The sequence below is a fragment of the Rhyacophila brunnea genome, unplaced genomic scaffold (assembly GCF_057557595.1).
Source record: "Rhyacophila brunnea isolate RB1 unplaced genomic scaffold, BYU_Rbru_1.0 scaffold_6, whole genome shotgun sequence".
Classification (NCBI taxonomy): Eukaryota; Metazoa; Arthropoda; class Insecta; order Trichoptera; family Rhyacophilidae; genus Rhyacophila; species Rhyacophila brunnea.
Genome location: NW_028233276.1, coordinates 18791850 through 18818890, shown reverse-complemented (window position 1 = coordinate 18818890; position 27041 = coordinate 18791850). Strand labels below are relative to the sequence as shown.

The 27041-nt window shown below is 33.5% G+C and overlaps 2 protein-coding genes across 3 annotated transcripts; one reads left to right on the top strand and one right to left on the bottom strand.

Moving 5' to 3' along the window:
- Nucleotides 1-14466: 14466 nt before the first annotated feature.
- Samtor (S-adenosylmethionine sensor upstream of TORC1) lies at nt 14467-16024 on the bottom strand. Its single transcript, XM_085956603.1, has one exon. It carries the CDS (start codon nt 15919-15921, stop codon nt 14914-14916), a length of 1008 nt encoding a protein of 335 aa, XP_085812729.1. The 5' UTR covers nt 15922-16024; the 3' UTR covers nt 14467-14913.
- Nucleotides 16025-16291: 267 nt separating this feature from the next.
- Nucleotides 16292-26239, top strand: LOC147065348 (uncharacterized). 2 transcript variants are annotated; one of them, XR_015071752.1, is made up of 6 exons: nt 16292-16433; nt 19985-20117; nt 20986-21156; nt 22365-23147; nt 23647-24086; nt 24474-24552. XR_015071752.1 is itself a non-coding variant. In XM_085956602.1 (6 exons), the coding sequence occupies exons 2-6, from the start codon at nt 20046-20048 to the stop codon at nt 25631-25633; spliced, it is 1332 nt and encodes a 443-aa protein (XP_085812728.1). In that variant the 5' UTR covers nt 16292-16433; nt 19985-20045; the 3' UTR covers nt 25634-26239. The 2 variants fall into 2 exon arrangements, 1 of the variants encoding a protein (XP_085812728.1); XM_085956602.1 differs by lacking the exon at nt 24474-24552 and adding an exon at nt 25557-26239 and having other exon boundaries at nt 23647-23875.
- Nucleotides 26240-27041: the final 802 nt, after the last annotated feature.

Sequence of the window (27041 nt, the reverse complement as noted above, 5' to 3'; positions counted from 1 at the left end):
TCTTTTAAACGAACATTATTGTCAGTTAGCAAAATCTCCTGAAATCGCCAGCAACAACAATGAGGTCACCTCACGCACTTATCAATGAACGTTTTTTTTTTATATTTTCTGCAGGCCTACATATTTTCGCAAAACCGCGTATTCTTTGTTTCTAGTGGTTTCTCTGTGGATTTTCTATTAAATTATTGTCTATGGATGCAATATCGCAAGTAATTTTAACGTACGCACACGTAGAAACTGTTAAAATTAATTGAAATTAGCATGAGTAATGAATAATAATTCAAAATACTAATACATTAGAGTTGGCACTCTCCATCATTGAATTTATAGAGATAATGATGATTCAAAATATTCTGTGGAATGACCAGAAACCATAGACTAAATTTATCGCCGTGCCAGCATGTGAATAGAGTTGGGTTTCGGGAATTTCCCGACGGGAATTCTCGAGTTTTCCATCCCGAATCTCGAGAATCTTTTCTCGTGATTCGGGAATTCTTTATTATTAAATATTAATTGAAAAAACCATTTCTTTATATGAAAAAAAGTGGACAGAAAACACAAAATAAGACTGATCGGGGCATTTAAAACGCAATAGCCAACGTCGAAAAATGAGCGCAATTTTTGCAACATCAGGGAATTTTGTGTCTCAAAAGCGTACGCGGTTGTCAGACGCAGCAATTGGCGGTATGTGTTTTTTGAAATTCCATTTTAATAAGTAATGTTTTTAATTATTTTTGTTTTCCTACTTCTATTTTGTTTGTCTTCTTACGTAAATAAAAAAATCATATTTTTTTGAAATTCGTCTGTTTTTACACTGATTTCAGGATTTTTACAGGTTTTTTTAAATTTCCCGAGAATTCAGTTCTGGAAATCCCGAATCTCGAGAATTCAAAATTTCATCATTTCGGGAAATCCCGAATCTCGAGATTGAGAGTTTCTCGGGAAATACCCAACTCTACATGTGACGTGATCATAATGCAATCGCAGCATAAGTTGGTGCATAAATTTTGCTCTATCCTCCGCTGTCTTCCACCAATCAGAGATGCCGATTGCTTATGCAACCTGGGTTACGATTATATTCGTTGGACATAAACATCCCATTTTGTAGTACACTCTTTTATTGACTTTCATAATAGGTACATAAATATTATATATTCTCCATTCTAAATACTTTTATTGGTAATCAGTGCTTCGCATGAAAAAATTGACAACAGAAAAATGACAAGAATAGATAAGAATATTTTTTGCAAAGCCTGGTCCAGACAAAAAACACCTGCGTCATAAAATAAAAATCCAATAGCATATATTAAAATATATTAAATAATGTATGTAAGTGTTAAGTGAAATAATAAATTTTGATACAACTTCTAATGATTTCACTTATACAATGTTCAATATCCCTACCCGCGATGGCCGAGTGGTGACGTGTCGATCTGTAAAGTCTTGGGTTCAAATCTCGGGTCAGGGAAACCCTCAACTCGTTTTTTCAAAGTGTGTTTGGACCCATACATATTCTGGAGTCAATATCAAGTGGTTAATATCCATTTCTCGTAAAACGAAAAATCTGTTAACATAATCCTACCCTGCGGCGTGTCCGTAAATTTGTACGTATGCGTTCGCTGTATCACACTTCACCGTGAAATGTTATATCAGAAATATAATGGTCGTATATTAAAGGCCGTCAACATCTTTGGGTCGTTTAGTACTGAGATAAAATTCATGTCTAAATAAAACACGGTTCTTGTGGTGTTACAGGAAGCCAACGGCAAACAAATTTTGAAAATAGCTGATTTACTGGATTATTTGTTAGGTTAGGTTAGGTTTCCATTCTTGAATTCGTGAATTTTGCTAAAATCGGCTATGAAAATTGACGCGGTTTCCGCCTTACTTCCTGTAAACCGACTTGAAAACACTTAAAACACAAAATACGTAATAACACTACCGAAATACAAGGGAAAGACAATAGAAAATAGGTAGGTATGTAATTAAATTAGAAATATAGAACAACGCGTAGTTTTTTCATCTCGGTGATATTATAGAGATGACCGTACTATAAGTACACGGTCATCTCTTTCCGATAAGAAAGCTCACGGCGAACTGTGCTACGGTGAAATGTATTACGTCAATTAACATGTAACCACTCTGCGGAGGCCCATATGCTCTGCTTAGCATCGAGTATGTTCATTTATTATGTTGCGCATCACATCGCAGCCTATGGTTTATTTATTTCAAATTCCATCTGTCCTATTATTGTATTTTATTTTCCAAAATATTATGTTTCATATTAAAATGGACCAACATTTTGTATTGTATTCAAATCTTCGGCTTGTAAACAATGCATTGTTAGGAATGTAGACTTCATCATTTTCAAGTAAATATCAAATTTTATTCTCAATACAGTTTAAAGGACACCAACAATAGGAATACACTAGACACGGTATAATTTCTGTCAGGGTTGTATAATGGACGTTTCGCGGTAGCTAAGACAGTAAGATTTTATATGAGTGCGTAACGTTTTTATTGAAACGTGTATGTAGGTATATTCAATAAAAATGAAACACGATTAGATCCGCTTCAATAGGACATTCTCGAGATTGAGAAAATGTCTACATATATTTTCACAACCCACAAAAAAACATATATGTTTAAAAAAGGTAGATACACCGAATAGCGCTTAAACCTAGGGGCGGCAGGTTATATGAAAGTATGGTGAAGCAGGCTGGTATGGTGAAAAAGTATGGTGAGGCGGGCTGGTAATCAAGTTGCAGCCAAATTTCCACGTCAACATTATATTTTATGGGTACGTTATAATGACCAAAGTAAATCATCCGTGATGCCCTGCATTTTTTTAATCGCGTCGCTATTTCTCGTAAGTTGTCGGCTATTGTTGGCCTGCTTCATTCAGTTGTATTAGAAAGCCGATTTCTTGCCCCTCTTTTTATTTAATATCTATATGGCTTAAACCCATAACCATAGCATTCAGGGCACTGTACTTCGCCGTTTACGCTATCAATGTACTCACTAATCACGACGAAATTTTCTAAGAATATGCAACTGATTTCAAATATTTCCATTAATATTGGCGACAATCTTTTATATAAAAATATGTCTTTCCAAGCAGTCGTAACCGGTACTGATTCTTGTTGAATCAAATAAATTTAGTACTACACATATCTACCTACATTCTGTGTTTTTTTTTATTAAAAATTGATCAGTTAATACCCACCGGTAAGTGAATTTTAGTCTATTAACTATTTAACTATTTTTTTTATTCAACGATAATTCACAAGATTGGTATAGTTCTTCTTTTTGAATATTTTTGAAAAAAGTAAGACACCCCATCGAACCTGTATCTCTCGGGTATTGCACCCATGCACATAGAACCACTATGCTAAAGGAGTCATACTTAATTGTGACAAATTTTAACTAATGGCTTTTAATACTCCCTGAAGCGCTTTCCAAATAGATCTACTATTGGCGATCGGGTTTTGTATTTGAAATCAAAGTAGAAATTACTTTAATTACTAACCGACGGCATGGATTACTCCAAGATTTTTTATTGCAATTTACTTGAACTTGCTAATAATTTTTTTATTCAACGAATAATTCACAAGATTTAAGAATGTAGGTATCATTCTAATTATTTTTTAAATATGTTTTCTATTGGTTATAATATATTTTATCAGAAGTTTTTTCAAAATTATGTATGAATTGTCGTCAGTTTATACAACCTAAAATATAATTAAAAACAATTTTCAAGAATTATGATCTCAGAATAACTTAAATAGAGATTTAAACACATTTTAAATGTAATGCAATCGTAAATACATCACCGTCATAGATTGGGGCGTTTACTTTGCCCATTGCTTCAGTTTCAACTAAATAGTAAGTAAGTATATAAAGTTGTAACATATTCAATTTTAAAGTTCGTCAAGGCTGCCAATTTGAAAATAATGTATTGTCACGGCATTACCACGTCCTGTATACGGAATTTCGGAAGTATCGTTGGTATACAGAAAATGTATGAAGTCGGCTACGAGGGCAGAGATGTAAATTTATGTATAGCTCAAGTGAAGAATGCAACTAAACATTATCATATTCAACATGTTCATTTAAATAGAAAGTAGTTTACGGTAAATTTGAAACTAAAAAACGGTTAGAAAATGAAAACTGATTTCCATCAAGTTTACTATAAATTCTAATAGCGATATATTCCTTGAAGATTTCAGGAGTAGTGATGTTTGGTTTTTGGTCTGTTCATGACGTTTTGAACTCGTTGCAAAGTTTATTTCCATTTATCCATTATGAGCCTGAAACATCGAAGAAAAAAGGAAGTAGTTAGAAAAACACTCTTACAGCCAGTATTTTAATTGAAACACAATAAAATGTGCTGAAAGTATCTGCGAGATTTGAACAAAGTAAAACAATCATGGAAAATGAATTTTAAAATATTTATTTTATTACCTATGGAAAACATAGTGACTGATTAATCTGCAAACCAGCCAACTTCACTTTTGACCAAAAATAAGATTTTGGTGGCATTTTGTTACAAAGCATGTACATATTCTATGCTCACATAAAATGTAAAACTCCTAAACCTATAAATAAATGCGTTATCGTTATTCACACAAAACAGTCAACTGTAGGTGACAAGCTTCCAATATCCAGTAAATGGAACAACTCCGCATTTATATCAATTTTCTTTATTTAAAAAAGGTAAGCTAAAATAGTGTAATAATTTATAGTGCAGCTTATTTGTAAAAAAATAACCAAGTGTATTTTTGGAATTGTTAAATTCCACTCGATAGTTAAATTAACATGTTTTTCCTCCTTCCTGAACAATTTGCCCAAATGGAGTTAGCCGGTTTGCAGATTAAGCAGTCGATAGGTATATACATATTAATAAGTTTTCTTTGACAGTTGAATACCATCCGTCTTATTCTGTTGTTTATAAAGAGTTCTATAACATGCTGTGTCTTTATCAACTACCTTGGAGATATAATATTCTTCCATTGGGATCATATTGTTACATAATGCTATTTTTTGCAATATTGATAAAAATCTATTTTTTTTAAATATCTTTATACAAAATCGCGAATTGAATGAAAGTAGAATGCATGAACGTCGTGATCTACCTGTACTGCCGATGTATTCAAACATTGCCGACTCAAGTAGAAAGCCGATACATTCACAACGACTGGTCCTACTTTTTCCGCCAGTCCCGTTGTTGTCTATGGATGACCTGTCATTGTTCTATAGAGTGCTCATACTGACGCGTCTGTCGTGTTCACACAGGGAATGGTTTGATTTGGATAGATGAGTTACATGATAAATAATACACTAGCATTAACACACCTTCTACAAATGTAATGCATGTAATGTAATGTAATGCTACATATTTTTTGGAAATCGATATTACCACCAGTTTTTGTGTGAAGGACTAGTCTGAATTTGACAGCTGGTGAATAACAGTAATGTATAATATTTATAAATAACACTGATAGTTAATATATTTGATTTGAGATTTTTTTATAATTCAATTTGAAACGAGAAAGGGCGAATCAATATGTCAAGCAATCTGGAATCTGATTTCGACAGCTGAACAGTGGACCACTCGTTGCTTGTGCAAAAAGTTATGCTCAGGCTTTATTACTCTAAAGATGGCGCTGATTCAAAACATCGACTGATTAAATAAATATTTAGGTAGGTAAAAAGTATGAATGTTTTCATTTAAAATCCCTGATCCAATATTGTCTATTATTTTTTTACCGAGATAAATGCGGAGTTAATATTAAATGTCTTATATTATGCAGATAGTTTCATTGTTGTTAAACGCAAGGGCTGAGTGCCCATTCACGGCCGGATCGGAAAGAAAAAAGTCGAAAGTCAACAATTCATCCCAAATCATCCCCACATAATGCGGTAATGGCCTCATTTTCGGACAATAGCCACAATAAAGAAGCATACCCCGAGACATGCAGTGCCTTTACGGTCGCGTCCGTACACTCAATCGAATTGATTCGGGAATTAAATACAGTGAACCCATTTTTTACACTCTGTCCTGTGCTATGCACCATGGATTATTTTATGCCCTCCGTATCCGTCTTAACATAATATTACGTATTATAAGGCTAGAGTAGAAGGTGTATATTGTGGGGCTGAGGAGATATAGGTATACAGGGTACGAAACGAGACAAATTTCTGCTCTTGAGGTCCTGTGGGTCTATTCTATACTTATTGACCGCTAAAGTGATAAATATTATCAAACGTAGGGTAGGTTCGTATAAAAGTATTAGCATTATTATTGTTGTAACAATTACAATTGCAACCAACTTATTATAATTGCTACAATAAGTGCTAATGCTTTTATACAAACATACCATAAGCTTGATAATATTTATCACTTTAGCGGTCGATAAGTATAGAATAGACGCACTGGGGTAGTTTTTCAGTTCTGATTATCCTTGGTATGAAAATCAAACATTATGTATGATCTAACATGCAAACTGTTATTAATATAGTCACAGTATGATCAATACTTTATCATAATCAATCAAAAGTAGACCGGAATTCCAAAAACCTTTTTTCCAGCGCTCGAAATGGCCCAGAGCGAATCGGTACAAATTCTGGTTCGTGATATTCTCAAAACTATCGCTCAGTCTCGTGGATTTTTTTGTTATTGCGTTCTGTTTCGTAATTTATAAATAAAATAATTACAGTCATTGCACGTAGTTTTGTTAAAGTTTAAGACGAAACTTATCAGACATATTATTATGGTAAAAAAAACAATAATTATGATTTGTAGTTAATCCATATTTCTATAAGCAATAATGAGCGTTTGTGCTATTTTGCTAAACATATTTTAAGAGCGATTTCAATTTTTAGGTTTTTCTTTTGAACAAACATTCTTTCTGTTTTTCCTTGTCAATGTTTCATTATATTTTTCATAGACTCAAGATTTTATCGGTCATAATCTTCAGTAGACATACATGTCAGAGGTTTAAATAATACTTTTATTAAACTAATTTATACTACTTTATATTTACAGACAATTATCGAGCGCTCTGGTTCGTAAAAATATATATTTCGAGAGCTGATTCCTTTTACCAATAATAAACAAAGCTATTTATTCTCATTAATGTCTACATATATAACTCTGCATTATAATAAATTCTGAAATACACGGCCACAAATGTACGCCGAAAATACCCAGAAACGCAAAATAGCACGCAAGTGCCGCAGGCGAACATTTGGTCATCTCCTCAAAAGTTATATTTTTAGCATTACGTACTTATTTTATTTATTAATACTGTCCCTAAACAACGCTTGACTTTCCTACCTGCACGGTACGTCTCTGCCAGTAGAGTTAGTAAATAATACTAAACTAATATTTTTGATAAATATTAAAGAGTGTTATTTATTACCATGACTTTGGATATATGTTATCTTAGTATAGGTCCTATATCAATTATCTAAATATATTTCAATACTATGCTGCAACTATAGCACGTTTGTATTCGATTACCAAAAGGGTTTCCAGTTACCTTTTAGCAATCATTTGAGAATACTCGCAGAACCAGGTTGGGAATCACTGTCTCGAGTGACTAAAATAAGATAGCTATGTATCCAACGTAAGTTGTTAAATATGAATTTAGTATGTGTAATTAAAATCTATGTTTTCTAATAAATATCACATATCAAATTGCCAAGTATATTGTGATAAGTATATTTTAATGGATGGAAAAATAAATCTTCTTTATTTACTAATTGGTTATTGCAAAAAACAATCACAATCGCAAATCTTATTTTGAATTTTCTGTAACGTAAAGAGTAAAATGTATACATGTAATTTTATTGCCTATCTGCGTCTATTGCGTGTCATAAAAGTCAACTCTGCGTGTGTCTTTATATTAGGTGTGTCCAGTTTTTTTTTTCTTCTTTTTCGTCATCTCATAATTTCGTGCTTTTAATTAACTGTCCGAAATTTATAGTGATAAATTGAATCCAATAAATCCCATGCCTTACCGTATTATTGTCGCAATCAAAAAGGGTTTATCGAACGTACAAAGAAGGAGTAAAAAAATCCACATCACAAAACAACCCTAATCAAAGCAGGGTTGCAATTTCTAGCATCGAGTAGATATTAGGAATTAGACTATGTATAAGTGAGCAACGGCGTGGCTGTCTGACTCATTGAACGAAAATAAAAAATGCACGCGTGTGGGTGGCGGGCACACGTGACAGAAGTGAGACTTATGTTTTCCCTCCATTCTCGGACATTTTCCTAACCGCAAGTAGTAAACTTAATACTTATTTATATTTTTATCGTGCGATCCCGCTCGCTGTTTTTTTATTTCGTCTATTGGGTAAATTATAACGAGATTTCATCACGGATCAACGGGATTGACTTGTCTTAAAGTTATCGTAAATCTACAATTGTTTTTAATCAAAATGATATACATATAAATACATACATACAGTCGAACTCGGTTATTACGATCTCGGATATAGCGAGATCTCGGATGTAATGAGGAAACATTCGTTGACATTTTGATTTATTATAACGACCAACTTATCGGATATACCGAGCTAAAATACTGTTAATGTGTCGATCGTTTAAAAAAATTTCGACCCTAAGTAATAAATCCGATCGGACAGGATGCCGCCGGGGACAAATTACGTTTATGACACTAGTTAAATGTCTAAGTACCTACCTAATTGTTGTTTTCACCGACAATAATGAAAAAGTATCCACGCATATGGTTGTAAAGTCCAAGGTTTGTGAAGTCGGTAGGTACCTACCAGCGTTCATTACAATGAACTACTTATTTTATAGTTTATGAAGGCCATGGTTTCGGGGTGTTTAAGATGGTTTTCAGATTTTTTTATTTTCGACTTTTTTTGTTATGTGACCGCTCAGTTAAAAATACATATTCTCTGATATAACGAGTACCGCTTATAACGAGAAAATTCAGTCGGTCCCATCTTCCTCATAATAATCAAGTTCGGCTGTATATATTTTATATGCATTTTTTATTTTAATATATTCATTGTCATGTTTATAACTTGCTGAAGTTCATTCGTGTAAATAAATGAATTTAAAAATTATAATATATATTAATCGGGAAAACTTAAATACTTAACTGTCATTTAATGGTGGAAATGCATTATACCTCACTAAGTTCAGTTTACAGTGTCACTCTGAAGCGGACGAAACCAATCCTAAATATTGAAATTATTCGTATACTATATTATAGTATATACTAGTGTGTTTTATTTTAAATAATAACTAGTATTGTCTAATTTTAATTGTAGGTACTTTATAAGTTTTACGGCAATACTATCATTATTGTACGTGTAATAATTATGTATTTGAATTGATATTAATTTCTAGACATCGTAACTAACCATTTTTATGAACTAATGTTGTCAACCCTGATATAATAAAATATCGTTGCGAGTTGGGTGAGTCTGTACCAATACTTTTTTATCACTACCAACATCCTTCGGCCATTAGTTAGGCGTAAAAGTGGTCATTTGTAAAAATAATATAAAAAAACAACTAATCTGCCTATTTTACCATCATCCATCATCATCGAATACACAGGAAGACCGAGCTGTATTGTTAAACACGATAATTTCGTCAAAGTCAAAACGTTTTCATATTTTGGAATCGATTTTAATTTAGTGTTCTTTTGTTTGACCTTTACTCATATTAGAATTATTTTCATATTGCCATATTGTATTACACAGATATTTTAATATTAAAAACATAATTACTTATTATTATTTTTTTAAATATCTAAGATAAATGTATCTAAGAAGCGACCCTGTGCAAAGCCGGGTACTTCAGCTTGTCTAATATATAAAAATCAATATTTGTTTGTTTGTTCGTATTTTATGCGCTGCCATACCGTTCAACCGATTGCGATAAAACTTTGTCAAGTTATTGCTTGCACTTGCGCGAAGGTTATAGGCTATATTTTATATATAAAAATGAATGTCTGTCTGTCTGTCCCGTATGCGTTCCTATACCATTCATCCGATTGCGATTAAAATTTGGTGAGTTGTTGTGTGCACACCCGCAAAGGTTTCTGAATTAGAAAAATCATCTTCTTCTTCTTCATTCTATCTTCTTTTATTCGTGTGGTTCCTTATCATCCATCCGATTGAGACGAAACTTTCGTCAGTTGTTGTGCGCACACCCGCGAAGGTTTCTGAATTATAAAAACCATCTTCTTCTTCTTCATTATATCTTCTTTTATTTGTATGGTTCCTATACCATTCATCCGATTGCGATGAAACCTTCGTCAGTTGTTGTGGTAACACCCGCAAAGGTTTCTGAATTAGTACAACCATCTTCTTCTTCTTCTATTCATATGCGGTCCTATACCATTCATCCGATTGTAATGAAACTTTGGTGGGTTGTCGTGTGCTAGCCCGCGAAGATTTCTGAATTAGAAAATCATCTTCTTCTATTCCTACGCGTTCCTATACCATTCATCCGATTGCGATGAAACTTTCGTCAGTTGTTGTGCGCACACCTGCGAAGGTTTCTAAATTAGTATTATATAAAATACAAAGTTTGTTTATTTGTTCCATCCAATTTTGAATTTTTTACTACACAGTAATAGGTACTATTAATAACGTTTGCATATTTTGAATTCGATTTTAATTTAGTGTTCTTTTGTTTGATTTTTACTCCTATTAGAATTACTTTCATATTGCCATACACAGATATTTTAATATTAAAAATATAATTACTTTTTATTATTTTTTAAATATCTAAGATAAATGTATTCACGAAGCGACCCTGTGCGAAGCCGGGTACTTCAGCTTGTATTACTATAAAATAGAAAATGCATTGGCAACTATCGGATTTGGATTTAAGCCTCCTTGTCCGATTTTCATGATTTTTTTAAAATCTATTTCATATTAGGTAAGTGTATTTATGTTAAAGGGGGGAGGAGGTATGAATATCTCGTATTTACTTTTATGCATTTATTGTCATATGCAGCGAAATCAATGTTAAGTATTAATCCTACCACAACCACGACTCACACAACACTAATCTGAAATTATGGCTTGGCTCAGCTTTGCACCATTCACACATCTTAAAGTTATGTTTTCTTAATATACATAATTCCAAGGTGTGGAAATTTGTATTAGCCATGATGATGTATATCAGCGGCAAATCCTACCATTGAAACTAACTTCAGCACTAAAATGTCTCGTTAATGGCGTTAACTGACTGGCAAATCGAATTCGGTCCAGAATACTATTTACTCAAATCAGAGATGTATTATTTATAGATTGTGTAAGTGCATTATATTAATCATATTATATACGTATATATTCATTATTATTATAAGCGCAGCGACGATTGCATTTTCCACCGAAATGACACATGTACCACCCGCCTAATGAAATCGTAATAATTTCGTTTTAATAATGAAAACCAGCGGCGATTTTTTTTACGTAAGTAACGCAACTGGTTCGTCAAAAAAAATTCAGTCATAAAAAAATTACCAGAAAAAGATGGGTACATATTTCCATAAATTTATGTTTTTGTTTCTTTAAATAATATCGATAATATAATAACAATGCTCAATTATCATTCAATAATGTTAAAATCAGCTACGTCCTATGGGAGTAGGCCATGGCCACCGCAAGGGGGGCTGACACGGCTCTAGTGGCTGACCAGGGCTGACACGGTCTCTCTTTATTTAGCTACATATTTTTTCAGACTTATACGCGGCGTAAATGTGAACTCTGCCATTCTTGGTGGTGTTGGCTTGTGTGTCTCTGATAATTACCTTAGGAATCGAGGACATCCGTTGTTTGTTCTCCCACGGTGCAGAACTAACCTTCCATTAATAATGCCAATAAGGAGGGCAATAACCATGTTTAATGAAATCGCTTCGGATATTGATATATTCCACTTACGTGAGGGTGAATTTAGGTGGACGTTGTTTTATAAGTTTTTAAGATAGGGTCTATCCAGGGCTCGAAATGGAACGGAACGCACCGGAGCGCCGTTCCGGCTCGTGAAATTTGTAAAATTATCGCTCCGTCTCGTGGAAAAAATATATTGACCGTCTGAGCTAGATAGGCCATAGAATAGAAAATCTGACACATTTATTTTTATAAAATACACATACGATTTGATGACTATGTAAATATCTTCAGAAAATTTGTCGAGCGCTCCGGTTCGTAAACTTTTCCATTTCGAGCGCTGGGTCTATCAAAGTTCACTCTGTGTGCTTCCATCTACTTTTATTTTGTTATTTACTTTATTTCTTTTCTTATTTTATTACTTATTGTATTATTAACTCACACTTCTCTGTATTTTTATTTTTAAAAATTATTAACACTTATTTTATGTCATGTCGTGAACGCTTTGAATTTATAATTTGTTATGTTCATTATATGTAAAATAAATAAATTTGATTTGATTTAGCCTAGGGGCCTGGCGTGACGAGTCGACCAGCAAAGTAAGATAAACACAGCACAAATTTTCTCCAATAGTAAAACAAATTGCCTTGTGGTATGGTCCCAATATTTAAGCTCGATTTGATATAATTAAAAAGGATTTCAAGTTATACACATTTTTCCGCTAGGTTCTCTGTTGGCATATTGGGATCCCCCTTAACGCCTGGATACAAAAGGATGTATTAATCAAATATTGAAGATTAATTTTAAATGCCACATTAAGCATTTAACTATGAGAAATATAAAATATCTTTTGTAATTATTTCATTTTGAATCATCCATAAAAATCAATTTGATAGACATTTCACACAATTTGGCAGACAAGAGTGCAAATTTTTTTAGCTATACCGCTGGGTTATAATCAGTGGCGGCTCGCGGATATTATACCTGGGGGTGCTGCGGTTGTTTAAAAATAAAAATAAATGTTTATTTGGATTATATTTTACTATTAACATCAAAATTATTAAAATTAAACATTAAGTAGGTATATGTATTTTTATTTCATTATAAAATTGATTCTTCTGTCTTTTTTCCTGAAAAAAAGGTCTATCACCTTTTAGTTGCTCTCGACAGCTGTCGCGCTCAGAGCCACTGTACCCGCACGCAACACGAAATACTTCCAGAGTGACAGTACCAGACCAAGCTCCTAGCTGCAAGCCCCGCTCCCCGCGCCCCTCCTTCGCCCACTCGAGCATATTCCATCGAAAATAGTACTGCACAAAATCACGTGATGCAACAATTTCTGATATTAATATCGCGGTCTATGATAATTATTAATTATTGGTGCGCGGGCGAGCTTAATACACGCTTAAATAATATTGATATTTTAATATAATATACCTACATAAATTTATGTATATTATAATATTAAATTTTTCTCGATTTGCTTGGGTGTGCTGCAGTACCGCAGTGCATATGGACGAGCCGCCACTGGTTATAATTCAATTTTATGTTACAATGTAGGCACCCGACGCAATCATGCAAAATTCAAAACCCTCTCAGAGAAACACGGAGCAATAATCTTGACATTTTGAATATATATTATTTAATTTATAGGATTATCATCGATTACACATTTTTAAAATTCATCATATATCCATAATAATTACAATATTTAGTTCAATTAAAATTAATTGGCTCGAACTATTTTTAAAGTTTAGATAATATGTGATCAGATATAAAAAGTTTCACCACATTATCTCTATATATATATAAAAATCTCGTGTCACGATGTTTGTGGTCGAACTCCTCCGAAATGGCTCGACCGATTTTTATGAATTTTTTTATGTATATTTGTTAGCTATGAGAATAGGTCAACAAGTATATTTCATACCGCTAGGTGATTAGGGTATCTCTATCAAGAAAAATTTTCTTTTATTTTTTTGACAATTTTTTTTTTTTATTTTTTATATTATTTGGCATAAAAAAATACCTATAACTTTCGCCCAAATGGCCCCCCTTGCGTCTTACTGGCATTGTGCACTGTAATACACGCACATAAAAATAGATAAATTAAAATAAATCGTACAAAATTTTGCACGCACTGCGTTGTGATTTGCCGAATGAAATATCAAAATGAATTCTTCTCGGACGTAGTGCCATCTGTCATTCAACAACATAAATAATTTCGTTCTGTTTGAAATACGAACGACGGTTAAATTTGTTCATACAAAAATAATAAAATCGCGAATAAAAAATGGGAGGATGAGGGTAGGAAAATGAAAATTTGAGGTAATAAGTATTTTTTTATGCCAAACAATAAAAAAAAATACAAAAAAAAAATTTTCAAAAAAATAAAAGAAAATTTTTCTGGATAGAGATACCCTAATCACCTAGCGGTATGAAATATACTTGTTGACCTATTCTCATACCTAACAAATATACATAAAAAAATTCATAAAAATCGGTCGAGCCATTTCGGAGGAGTTCGACCACAAACATCGTGACACGAGATTTTTATATTTATAGAGATTATCTACAACGTTTAAGGAATGTCCAGGGTTATGCTCTGAAAATACCATAAAAGCTCCATTTTGACCTACGCTAAGCATGTGGGCCCTTAAGTACCAGCAGATAAGTATTCAAATCTATTAAAATGTGCAGAAAATTTATACGACTACTTTGGTTCGACATACTTGAGCGAATCAACGTTTTCGCAAATGAAAATTATAAAATCGAACTACAGAACAACTTAAACAGATGAACATTTGGAATCATGTTTGAGTAATTACACCCCCAATTATACAAAAATTGTAGACACCTTACAATGTAGGATAAGTAATTCAAGCTCTGAGTGATCTAATGAAGAAGGAGAAAGGAGGACAAGTGTACTTGAGGCGGCCAAGGTCCACCCGACCTGTAGTACCAAAGGAGAAGAATGTTATTAGAATTTTATTCCCTTGTTTTTCGATGCTTCGATAACTATGCCAGATCAGTCATATCCGCATGAGGTAATTCTTCGAAAAAATTAACGATGCCATCTTCCTCAAATTTAATGTTTTCACATAATATGTTGTCTTTATCATTTTCAATATCTATCTTTAAAAAGTCTTGTGGTATATTAATTATGTCTTCCATGTACGTCTCTCTGTGAAGTGTTGCCCATCTTTTAGCAATGTTTAAATGCAGTGATTTCCTAAACACCATGCAGTGCAAATAAGGGAGTTTTTCATATTTGATTCTTGAAAATCCCATTAGAGCCAACGCATACCTCCATGTTTTCATTACCTTGGCGTTGGCTCCCACATGTTTAGAATCTGGAGTTGCAATTGCTAATAATCCTTCTGATTTGAGAACCTTATAAGCATTAGAGCAAACAGTTCTTCTCTGATCCGATGAAGGAAGATACTCCAATAATAAACAAAAAATAACCAAATCGTAACTATTTTCTTTTACTTCTATCAACACTTGATTTTTTATCACTGTCTTGTCACTTATTTTCACATTAGTAAAGTCACATTGAAAAACGTTCGAGTCAGCAGGAAATAAATCCACGGGCACTACGTTCATAAACTCATAAGACCCAAACGGATTGTAACAACTTCCTACATCTATAACATTTAAGTAATCTCCACTCTTTAAAACATTGCTTTGTATATATTCTTTATTGATAGTCAGGCTTAGTTTTTCAGCAATAATAAGCTCCTTTTCTCGTTGGATAATTACATCACCGGAAAAGTAATATTTGAACGACTGATCGGCTATCCACTTTATTCTGGACGTTGCTAATTTTTTTGGATCCGCAGAATTCTCCTCCCAAAATTTCGTACCCAAACGTCTCATTGCATTAGCGTAGGTTTTAAGATTCTCCTGTCCAGAGCAGTGTTCGTGCCAAGCGTTTTCATAACCAATTTTAGATGCCAATCTTCTCAATGATGAATGCGTATTTTTTATAATATTAGCACATTCTACGTGCTCTGCGGCTGCCATATTGAAAGCTAGTACACATTAATTTAGTTTTTATGTATATTTAATATCAACATCTACATTATTAACAATCTCAGTTTGACGTCTATCAGCATGACCACATAACCTCAACATTTGTTTACAGAATACAGATTGTTGCCATTTCGTGTTTTTTAAATAATTCTTCTATGTTTCATTATAATTCGTCAGTTTATCAAAAAAATAACACCTAATGTGATTAAGATGTTTTTGTGTATTTTTTTTTTAATTTTTCTCGAATTTTAATGTAGATAAATATTTTACCTACCTATGTGTTTTTATTTGAATTTATAGCCATAAATATATTCCATCGTTTTGTTTACATTTTTTTTTTAATTTGACACTTTTTGTCTATAGATTTTATGCGAATCGCTGGGCGGGATAGTTATCAAAATGTGATTGAATGAATTATTTGCCAAATTTACTCTGATTTCATGATATTTCAACAATATATGTTATATAAGTGACCTCGAGTTATTCCAAAGCTATTGTTACAGGTAATTATTTTGTTGTTTTCTCCTTTAGTTTCACATTTCAGTATGTTTTTTTAAGGTGATAGTTTATATTACTACTGTTTCCTGTCAACAAAAATTGTATTGCATATAATTATTGGCAAATAACCATATTTTATCAATTGTTTTCAAAAAAAGCCCCCATAAAACCACGATCCTCATAAAAAGGATGACTATTGCTAAGATTAATTTTATGTTCCCTGGAAATATCTTTCCAAATTCCTAAAAAGTGCCTTTTTTCTTTGTCAATACCTCATGAGGGAGTGTCGTAATCCGTATGATTTGACCGTTGGACAGGTTTCTTCACCAATCTCGGCATTCAGCAGCAGCAGGGCTTGTATCAATGAAAAACCTGTATATCCATCCCAAGTCTCAAAGGCAAATGAGGTCTTCCATAGATGGCTACACACGAAAATGGGGGAGGGAGTCTGGAATGTATAATGATTTGTGACAGATAGGGGATAAATTTTTGTCTCTTTGGTACATAATAATATTATATTTACTAAGAATTTGATAGATTGAGCAGTTTTCGGTTATTTTAGAAATGTCTGCGTAATCGGTTTCAATTAAACGTGCGTTAGAAGCTCTACATCCACACTTATCAGAGTTGCTTCATCCGAAATAAACATATTTGCTAGTATTACATTTTTCTATAATTTTATCAATTATTTACATTCATAACATCAATAGCAACTATCTCTTAATTTGTTTGTATGGGCAGTTTAGTTATATTAGTTCTAAAATCTTAGCAGTGTATACACGTGCAGTTGGAAGCTGCACAAGAAATTAAAAAAATATATAACTAGCTACCTAACGATTATTCATCTTTTTGTCTTCTATCGAAGGTAGGCAACTTTCGGTACATCTCCCTATCCTGGGCCAGTAAAATGAGATCACCAACGCCTTAGACATTGAGTCACTTATGGAGGTTGCATAGCCAAGAGAATTTCTTTCTACATATCCCTCTGCTGCCTTCTACCTTTCCCTGCATTATGAGCTGGAGTAAATCATGCTTCTCATTACGGAAAATATGGCAAAAGTATGCAGCCTTTCTGCGCTTGATAGCTATAAGTTCTCTTGACCTACTGACTCGTCTTAAAACCTCCTCATTGGTAATATGAACAGCCTTGAAAATCCTCATGGTACGCTGATACAGCCACATCTCGAAAACCTTCAATCTTCTGATGGTCCATTCCTTTATGATTGATTACCATTATAAAATGACTTCAACTTTTATCATAAACATCTGGTTGATGTTTTAACCAACCATTCTATATTTAGATATTCTATATATCGTCGGTGTTTTGTAAAAAGGGCGAATCAACCAAAATGCTATTTTACAGGAGGAGGATTTTTAACTTATGACATTTAATTATTAATTACCTATGGAATTATAAATTTCTAACAAATACATAATAAAGCTTAGAGGAACTACTGTCTTGATAATATAAAAAAAATGTATAAACTTGTATAAAAAGGTCGGAAAAATCATTTTAAATGTTAATAACAGTTGCACGTTCGCCCTTAGATATGTGGGTTTCTTAGGGAATAATTATAAGGAAAGTAATTTTATTATGTTTATAATATTTTATTTAAACTTTTACAAGACAAAACAATATATTAGTGAAAGTTAAATTAAATCAAAACCATATTCTAGTAAACATTAAGAGTGTTTTTGTCCTTAAAAGGCATTATATACCTAATCAAAATAGTTATGGAACATCAGATTATCTTTTATTAAGTAAGGACAAATTAACTGGACTGGAGATACAAAATGAATAAAATTGTGTGAAATATTGTTTACACGCTGCCTTTTGGGGTTTTCAATAGTTGTACTATCTGAAATATATTGTCTCCGTTCATCTTGGTTGCCATCGTTTTCACCGAGTTTCCAAAATTCCCCAAAAAATCTATCATTGCATTTATAATATGTACATTTTCTGCAGAAAAAATTAAATCGTTTCCTTTGTTGAACAACATTTCCCGCCGCAGTTTTATACTCTTTTCCAGCGGCTCTCAGCTGTTTTTTTTTCTTTCCATAGCCTGATTTCCGGTATTTTATCTTAATGTATATTACATATCGAAACCAAAATTGCTTAACAACTGTACAACACGAAAAATTAAACAAGACAACTTACATCTCGCTCATTTTGAGGTAAAGTATGTTGTATCACTCGATGAATACTTAATATTGAATACAAATGCTGTTCAATTACGCATCAGTGACATTGAGCTACTTTATGAGTTGCTTGTTGGCGAATTTACAATCTGCCTATAAAGTCGCTCAGTGTCATCATCGAACAAGTTAACAAGCAGATTGTAAACAAACTACCGAGAAAAGTTGAAAGCCTATCAACTTTACACGCTACACGCCGGCGTGTGGCCAGTAGAGCGTAGTAGCGACCTCCCGGTAAAAAACGAACTACGTTCTGTCAAAATAGTCGCTAGCTTGTTGGCTTCTCAGCGAATGGAAAGTTTTGCGTGTCATCATCACAATCGCAGTAGCTGAATTGCCCGCTTTTAAATTCGCCAACAAATAGCTCGTAAAGTAGCTCAATGTAATTGACGTATTAGTAGAAAAAGCAAATAACTATATTTTAAACGATTGTTTAACAAATTGTCAACTAAAACATTCTTTTATCACTAATGGCTCGATGACATTGAGCTACTTTACAAGCTGCTTGTTGGCGAATTTACAATCTGCCTGTAAAGTCGCCCAGTGTCATCATCGAACAAGTTAACAAGCAGATTGTAAACAATCTACCGATAAAAGTTGACTGCCGGGCAACTTTACACGCTACACGCTGGCGTGTGGGCCGATCTGCGTCTGCGCAGTAGAGCGATAGTGGCAAACCAGCCAGTAAAAAAACGAACTACTCAATACGTCCTGTCAAAATAGTACCAAAAATGATGGTATCAAATCAATAGCTTGCTGGCTTCTAAGCGAGTGGAAAGTTGTGTGTGTCATCATCACAATCGCACTAGCTGACTCGCCCACTTTTAAACTCGCCGACAAGCAGCTTGTAAAGTAGCTCAATGTCATCGAGCCATAAATTACACTGAGGAAACTTCTGAAAACAATCCCGCCAATAAGCTTTGTCATTACTGTCATTAGTAAAATGACACGAATTGTAGTGACGTTGGGCGAACTCGACAATTTTGATTTAACAATAGTCACATTGATATGTAGGTGGATATGCAGGGAGGGCGAATATCGTATATTCGCCCGTACATCATAACACTTACCACTTCTTTAGGACAGTTTTATTTTAAAAGGCCCAATATGTCATATTCGCCCTTTATTCTTAACACAAAGTGGATATTCGCCCTTACGATTATCGTTTTTAAGTACTTTCCCGTAGAGACACAGGTTTGCCGTTTTTACATAACAAGGCTAGTGAGGTACATATTGTGTTTTCATTAAAATCTCAATTTCGCCAAAATGGTTGATTCGCCCTTTTTACAAAACACCGACGATATATTCTATATATAGATTTATGAAATTCTGTTTTTTTAGCATTTGTTTTTGTTTTCAGCGAAATCTGGAAAATGTGAATTTAATAAAATAATTCGTGAAAACAATAAAAAATAATCAAAATGTATCACGACAATCATGAAAATATTGAGGTTCCCTCAACAACCTTCTCCCCACATCTTCTCATCTCATCTGTAAGTATATTGTTAAGAAATTCCTCACAATCAGTGGTGGTTAATATATCTGAAACCATCAGGCGCTGAATGATTTCAAGGCTTCTTACCTTCCTTTCACATTATACGGTTTTGACCTTACAGAAAAAAATCAAACAGTAAAAATCCGAATTGGCAACAAGTTCACGCTCTTTTCTCACTATACGGTTTATGCATGGTTTTTTTCGGCACAAGCTCAGTTTGTGGTGCTGTTTGGTTATAATGAATCGACCGACCGTACGATTAAAAACCATCTAATATGAAAGTGTGCATTAGATCACGCACACCATCGGTGTCATCGGTGACCGTCCGGGCACCATGCTTACAGTGACAATGGACGGCTGCTATACGGCGCCGTTTCGGTTTTTAACCGTTGCCATGTAATGTGAAAAGGGCCATGTTCTTCTTCGCGCCACTAAAAGAACGTCGCCGTTCGGTCAAAACCGTATAATGTGAAAGGAGCGTTACGGATCTAAATTCAATCATCCAACTTAGAATATACATAATATAGAAACATATTGATATATTATTATTTATTTTTTGTCTATTATTTTGTTTTTATCTAATGGCAAGTTTGGAGATGTCGCAAAATTTAGCCTGTTATCACTGTGTAAAAATATAGTAATGCTACAAGGACTTCTGACACAGGAAAACATCAAATTGTGAAAGTCACAAATCTTTTTAGGATTTTGAAACTTTTTCCATAAAGCAAGCACTTCAATGAAAACCACTACAGCTTGCTCACAATAACAATAATAGCTGCTGTCCAGTTCTTGCAAAATAATTATATTTCAATTAGTGTTTGCAATAATATAAAATAATGTACTAAAAAATCTGTTGTGTTTTTCAGGTCCGCCAACATTATCTCATATTCTTGGTGAAACTGTTGAATGAGAATTACGTAAATTGGTGTCAAGAGAGCCCTCCCGATTCATTATGGGGGGCAGCCCGCCATCTGGAGCTGCGGGCGGCTTCCGAAGCAATGGTTGTCACCCTCTATCGGAAATCAATTGTTTCAACGGTAAAACATAAAATATACTTATGACCTCCCATTGGCATATGGTCCATATGGCACAATTTTGATTTACAGTCCATTTCTTTTGAAATATTGACGCGCATTTTCAATATCAGGAAAACATATTGTGTCTGTAAAATATGGTTCATTAAAAAATTGACAAATGAACATCTAGAGACAGAAATATTTAGAATGAATGCTGAACAAATCATGAGCACCTGCATCATGAAATTCGACAAATAACTAGCCTCGAGGGATTTGCCAAAAACGCTTTCTGATTTTCAAACAAGGAACGAAAATCTTACTTCAAATTAATTCCGATGAAGAACACATTTATTTTTGTAATGATATAAATAAAACGCTTGATACCGGTTCTATGGAAATGAATGGTTTGTTGTACAACATTTCACTTTATTAACAACTTTTCAGGGATTTCTCTCGGGCATAAAGTGAGGTATTAGTGATGAGTAGTGTAAATTATTGGAAGTAGTAATCTGCTAACTACATATTGTCTTTTAATCAATCTTTAAGGCTGTTTAATTGTCACAAAATGATACATATCCCCCGGCGACGCAAATTCACAATATCGTATCGTTTGTTGAATACAAATATTCAATGGAATGTTTTCTTTTACGAATGCATGCATAGAGTTTTTTTTAATTTTCCTATAATTAGGTGCAACCAAACGCATGAAAAAATGTGATGCCGAGTTAACATTGTACCACTGAGCTAGGCGTAGCCTTAACTGGCACATCTGACAAAATTCATGTGAATGAACACTTTTTATGTACATAAATACTTTAAACAACTTCAGCATTCTTGTGAATTAACAAACAAAATACATATTAATTTATTTAGGCACATATTACTATTTCCAGAAATACATATACATACTAATATGTACTTATCTATCTTTCAAAATAATATTTCATTTTATTTATTGGACATTTTCTCCTTGAAAAACTTGTTTTTTTCTAACTTTGCTCTTTGTGCTACATCCCTGGGCCGGATGTAGCCTCCTCTAATGGCTGACCTGACTGTTGTCCCTCACCAATCTTCTTCAGTTTCCCAATATATCCCATCCTGCTCTGCACGGTTAATTCATCTCTTTCGCCTGTTCAGGATCTTTGGTGTCCTGCAAAAGTAGATAGATATCCACGCCTTTAATATACTATTTATATTACGTGTATATTGATAGAAAATATTTCTTTCAGATAAACTCATTGAAAAAGCATACCGCTGAAAAGGAAATATATCCAATGTTTCGGGAATACTGCATTAACACTCAAACCAAATCAACGCAGACTGATCCCCAAGTGACACCGGAAATAATTGAAAATCCTGTCAACGTACAACGGCCTTCAGATCACGCACACTCCTTTTTAAAAAATTTAGTTTGCTCTTCTTTCAACAATGATCAAAATAATAAATCAAGTATTCATAACAATTTATCAAACGGCGATATTCCCATTATAGACAATGAAGATATTTTCGCTGAAAACGGCATGTTTTCCGAAACAGTGTACGATTTGACTCAGCTAATTGAACTGTCTCCAGAAGATGAGATTTTGAAAGAAATGGAAGAGTTATTCGGAGATCACCCGATCAATATAGAAGATAATAAGACCGCTCAACTCATACCTGCCAACACGAATGAAAATGACTCCACACCGGCCGATATGCAGCCAGCAGTATCGGCAAACAATTTTCAATATACAGCTAACGAAGGATCTCTTCAAATATCTCAGTCACTAGATGAAAGATTAACTTCTATAACATCCACAAACAGTGGTAAAATTACTAACGAAAGGTGTATATCGATGTCTCGGACGCTGGATGAAAGATTGTCTTGTATGACGAACAGTCCAAGTCAAAAACGGAGTTCTTCTCAAAGATATTTCTACTCCCGATGGCCTTGCGAAGTATATTATCAGAAGAAAATTCTACGTGAAGCACTAGATAATCTATGTGAGAAGAGCTACAAATTGCATTTCAAGGTAATATGACAAAAATGTTGATTTATGTTGAATTTTAATTTAGCAATATGAATAGAGCAGTGGTATGTCGGGAATGGAACAATTTAGTGCCGCCATCTGAATTCAGCCAATATTATATCATACAATGTAACTATTTTTGTTAAAAATGCTCAGTTGGACACTAATTTATCAAATAAGGCAACTCTAATGGCCGAGCGGTAACATGTCTACGTAAATAAACACTGAAAATACCATGGAGAGTTAGTCACATCAAGCGTGATTGTGTTTTGTCTCATAGTGTCAGTTATGTTTGTCATTGACAAACTTAATGGTGTGGTTACCTACCTACTACATACTATGCGATCATCGCATAAGCGAAATCACCACTTAAATATTGCAAGAGAAACAATATTCCATAGCTTTTTGTTACTAGGTAAACTTGATTCCAATTCAATTTTTTGCGTGTAAATTCTGCAAAAATTTGTTCGGAGTTCATGTATGACATTTGTTTTTGTTTCAGGTAAAGAGTAGATTTATAGAGTTGTTTGGATACGACAGTGATGATGAACAGGCTCTACAGTCTCCCAACACTTCCAAGGATTTCTTCAGGAGCTGTCGGCAGAGGGCTGCTCCTTTGCTGATGCGCCATCTTCGCTCATTTTTCTCCAAGATGCGGCTGCAAAAGCATCTTTTTAAGCCGCTGGGACGCTATCTGCTCTACAAACTCATTGAAAGCAATGAGTACCCAGGTTAGCAGCTGCACCTCTTGATATATCCACTGCTTAATCTGCCAACCAGCCAACCGCACTTTTCACCAAAAATGATTATTGATGGCATTTAAAGCATGTTTTCTATGCTCACACAAAATTTCAAACTTCTAAACCTATAAATAAATGCATTATCGTTCTTTACACAAAACAGCCAACTGCAGATGCCAAATTTTCAATATCGTAATTGGGAGTTATTCCATATCATTCCATATTTACATATCGAGGGCTTAGTGTCAAACAACACTATCTACAAAAGTGCAACTTTACAGGAGAGCCAAAAATCGTTATTTTAGATTCTTGTAACTCAACAAGGGAAATGTTAATTTAAAACCTAATGTTAATATTTTATAATTTATTGTGTATTGTACATTTATCTTGCTTATGATGATGTTAAAATTTATAGGGATAGTTTTTAAAAAATATGAAAACAAGGGTAACTTATGTAGTTAGCGTTAAACTTTACTGACGATTTAATAAGAAATTGATATAACGTTGACATAACGTTGTTTGACTATCATGTAACCATATATGTAAAATAACGTTATCTCAAAAAAAAAAAAAAAACACTTTTTTGTAGATAACGTTGTCTGACTTTAAGCACTCGATATAAAAGGGAAGCTAAAATAGTGTATTAATTAATAGTGCAGCTTATTTGTAAAAAAAAAAAAAAATCCAAGCATACAAGCATATTTTTGGAATTGTTAAATTCCGCTAAATGTTTTTTCTCCTTCCTGAACAATTTGCCCGAATCGAATTAGCCGGCTTGCAGATTAATTGGTCGATATGTATTTGTTTATAATATTCACAATATGCACCACCAAATCATTTCTTCAACGTTTTTACACTAGAGAATTGGTTATATAAGTTAGGAAGTCTTTTGTCTCAATATGTGTAGGTACATTCTTCATTTCCAACTAAACATTCGGCCAAAGTACATACATTTTAGTTAATATTTTTTTTGTTTTTATTCAAAACTGAACATGCACAAGGTTTAATAATGTAGAATTCTTTTTATGTACCGAAAATTATACCCGTACTGAAAATGCACAATTTGTTCTATTGGCTTTATTTATTAACACCTTGAGCAATGGTTTTGTAAATTGGAAAAAAAATTATAACAAAATATTCTCTTTCAAATAAATCTAATAATCTGATAATAAAATTGAATTGTCTGTGATTTCGAAATATTAACTTTTGTTCAGCGTTTTAACTATTCCCACGATACCTAAGCACAAAACGTGGTTGTCTTATCTCCGTCTGTTTGTTCCGTTATAACCAATATTGATGAAACATGCGCAGCTCATAAACTATGTTGTTGGTACCAATTTAGTAGTTTCATCTTGATATCACAAAAGGTTCCAAAGTTGCAAGATAAAATGTCTCAAAAATAACACACTTGCAACAATTCATCACTAGTAGGTCAAGTGGTCGGATAGCAGCAGTGGAGTGGTGATATGAGATGTGGGAAGAGGGGCGCGCGCCTAGACCCAACTGTTGTCTATCTCATTGTTTGAAAAATTTCAAATTTAATCAGTCTATTTCTTCATTCTGTATATTATATCATAGATGGTATAATAATTATAATGTTTACTTTTTATTTCCGTATTTTACAATGTTTTCCATGTGTATATGATAGCTTCTGATTTTTTTTCTTTTTTAGATGATTACGCAGTCTACCTCTACATACGACAATACTTCAAAAACCATCCACGCATAAGATGTCAAGCTGATTTTTAATGAATACTTTTGTATTCATAAAATTGTTTTTAAACATTTTTTTTTTAATTATCTACTTTTAAACAACCTAACCTAACGGAGAACCATATCCACAACGTTCAATATCTTCTTTGACAGAGCCATAAGCTGAATGATCCATTGGCCTGTTTTTCGTGGATTATGAGAAAGCTTTCGGAGGATACTGGATCCTTCTGAAGATCATCGCCATAATTAAATCCGTACACGAGGTGTTAAATACTTTGACAGAATTGGTAACACTATCACATAATGGTTAAAGGTCAGGACCGGAGTCAGACAGGGTTCTACCCTTACTCCATTTCTATTCATTGTTTTCAATTGCATACTATAGAAATTGATACCGCCTGGACGAGCTGAATAGCTGTCACTACCAATCTGGAGTATGCCAAATAAACACTAATGCCATTTACATAATGTACAAATTATTATTTTAGTTATCCAGGTGGTCCTCAACTTTTGTACAATTGGTTCCTGAAAATGTGTTGAATGTACGAAAATGTAAAAAAACATCAGTGTATTTTAAAATATTTTTTCATCGCAGGAGAGGGCAGCGACTGCATGGAAGCATACAGTTTTTGCATTATCGACAAAAAAAAATATTTTATGAATTGTACAAAATAGTGAATTGTACGAATGTCGAGGACCGCCTATAGTCTTAAGTTTCCTCTTTGAAAGATACTCAAACTAAAATACATTTATTATATAGTACCAATTATGTATTAATTATTATATATGTTTTTTGCTAACTTGTAACATAGTAAGGAAGATAAAATTACATATTACATAGTATTAACGTAATGAGTGGTTACTAATTTTTCCAGTGGATTGTAGTATGAATCATCACTAGTGTGAGATTATTTTTACAATAACCGTGAAAGAGAAAAACTGATTAAACTTTCATATTATATTGTAGCTTAATGAACGTCGTATTATTTGAAGCAGTATTTCAACACATTTTTTTTGCCATTACTCGTACAAATTTTACCATTACGTTTAGCATTACATTAGTACGTTTGCAATTGTAATTCCCGGGATCCCGCTTCAATAATTATTATTGATTGAAGACGCTTGGGTTTTTGAATTAACTTTCATATATCATCGTATCTTAAGGGGAGGGGATCTGATATAATGTGATTATTTGTAACGAAAGTGTTAGGGGGGGCGGGGCGGTTGTAGAAAATATTCAAGAATCTTCTGTGGATGTAGTTTTAGCGATTGAAGTAAAATATACGTTGACGAAAACAACGACAGGCGATAAACACATTATAAATAATCCTAGCCATCAGTGGTGCGTTTATGGACATGGAGGCCCGAGGCACTGACGGATTTTGAGGCCCTCCACGATAAAAAATAAAATAAAACCCATAAATTCAAACTATGTACCTTGTAA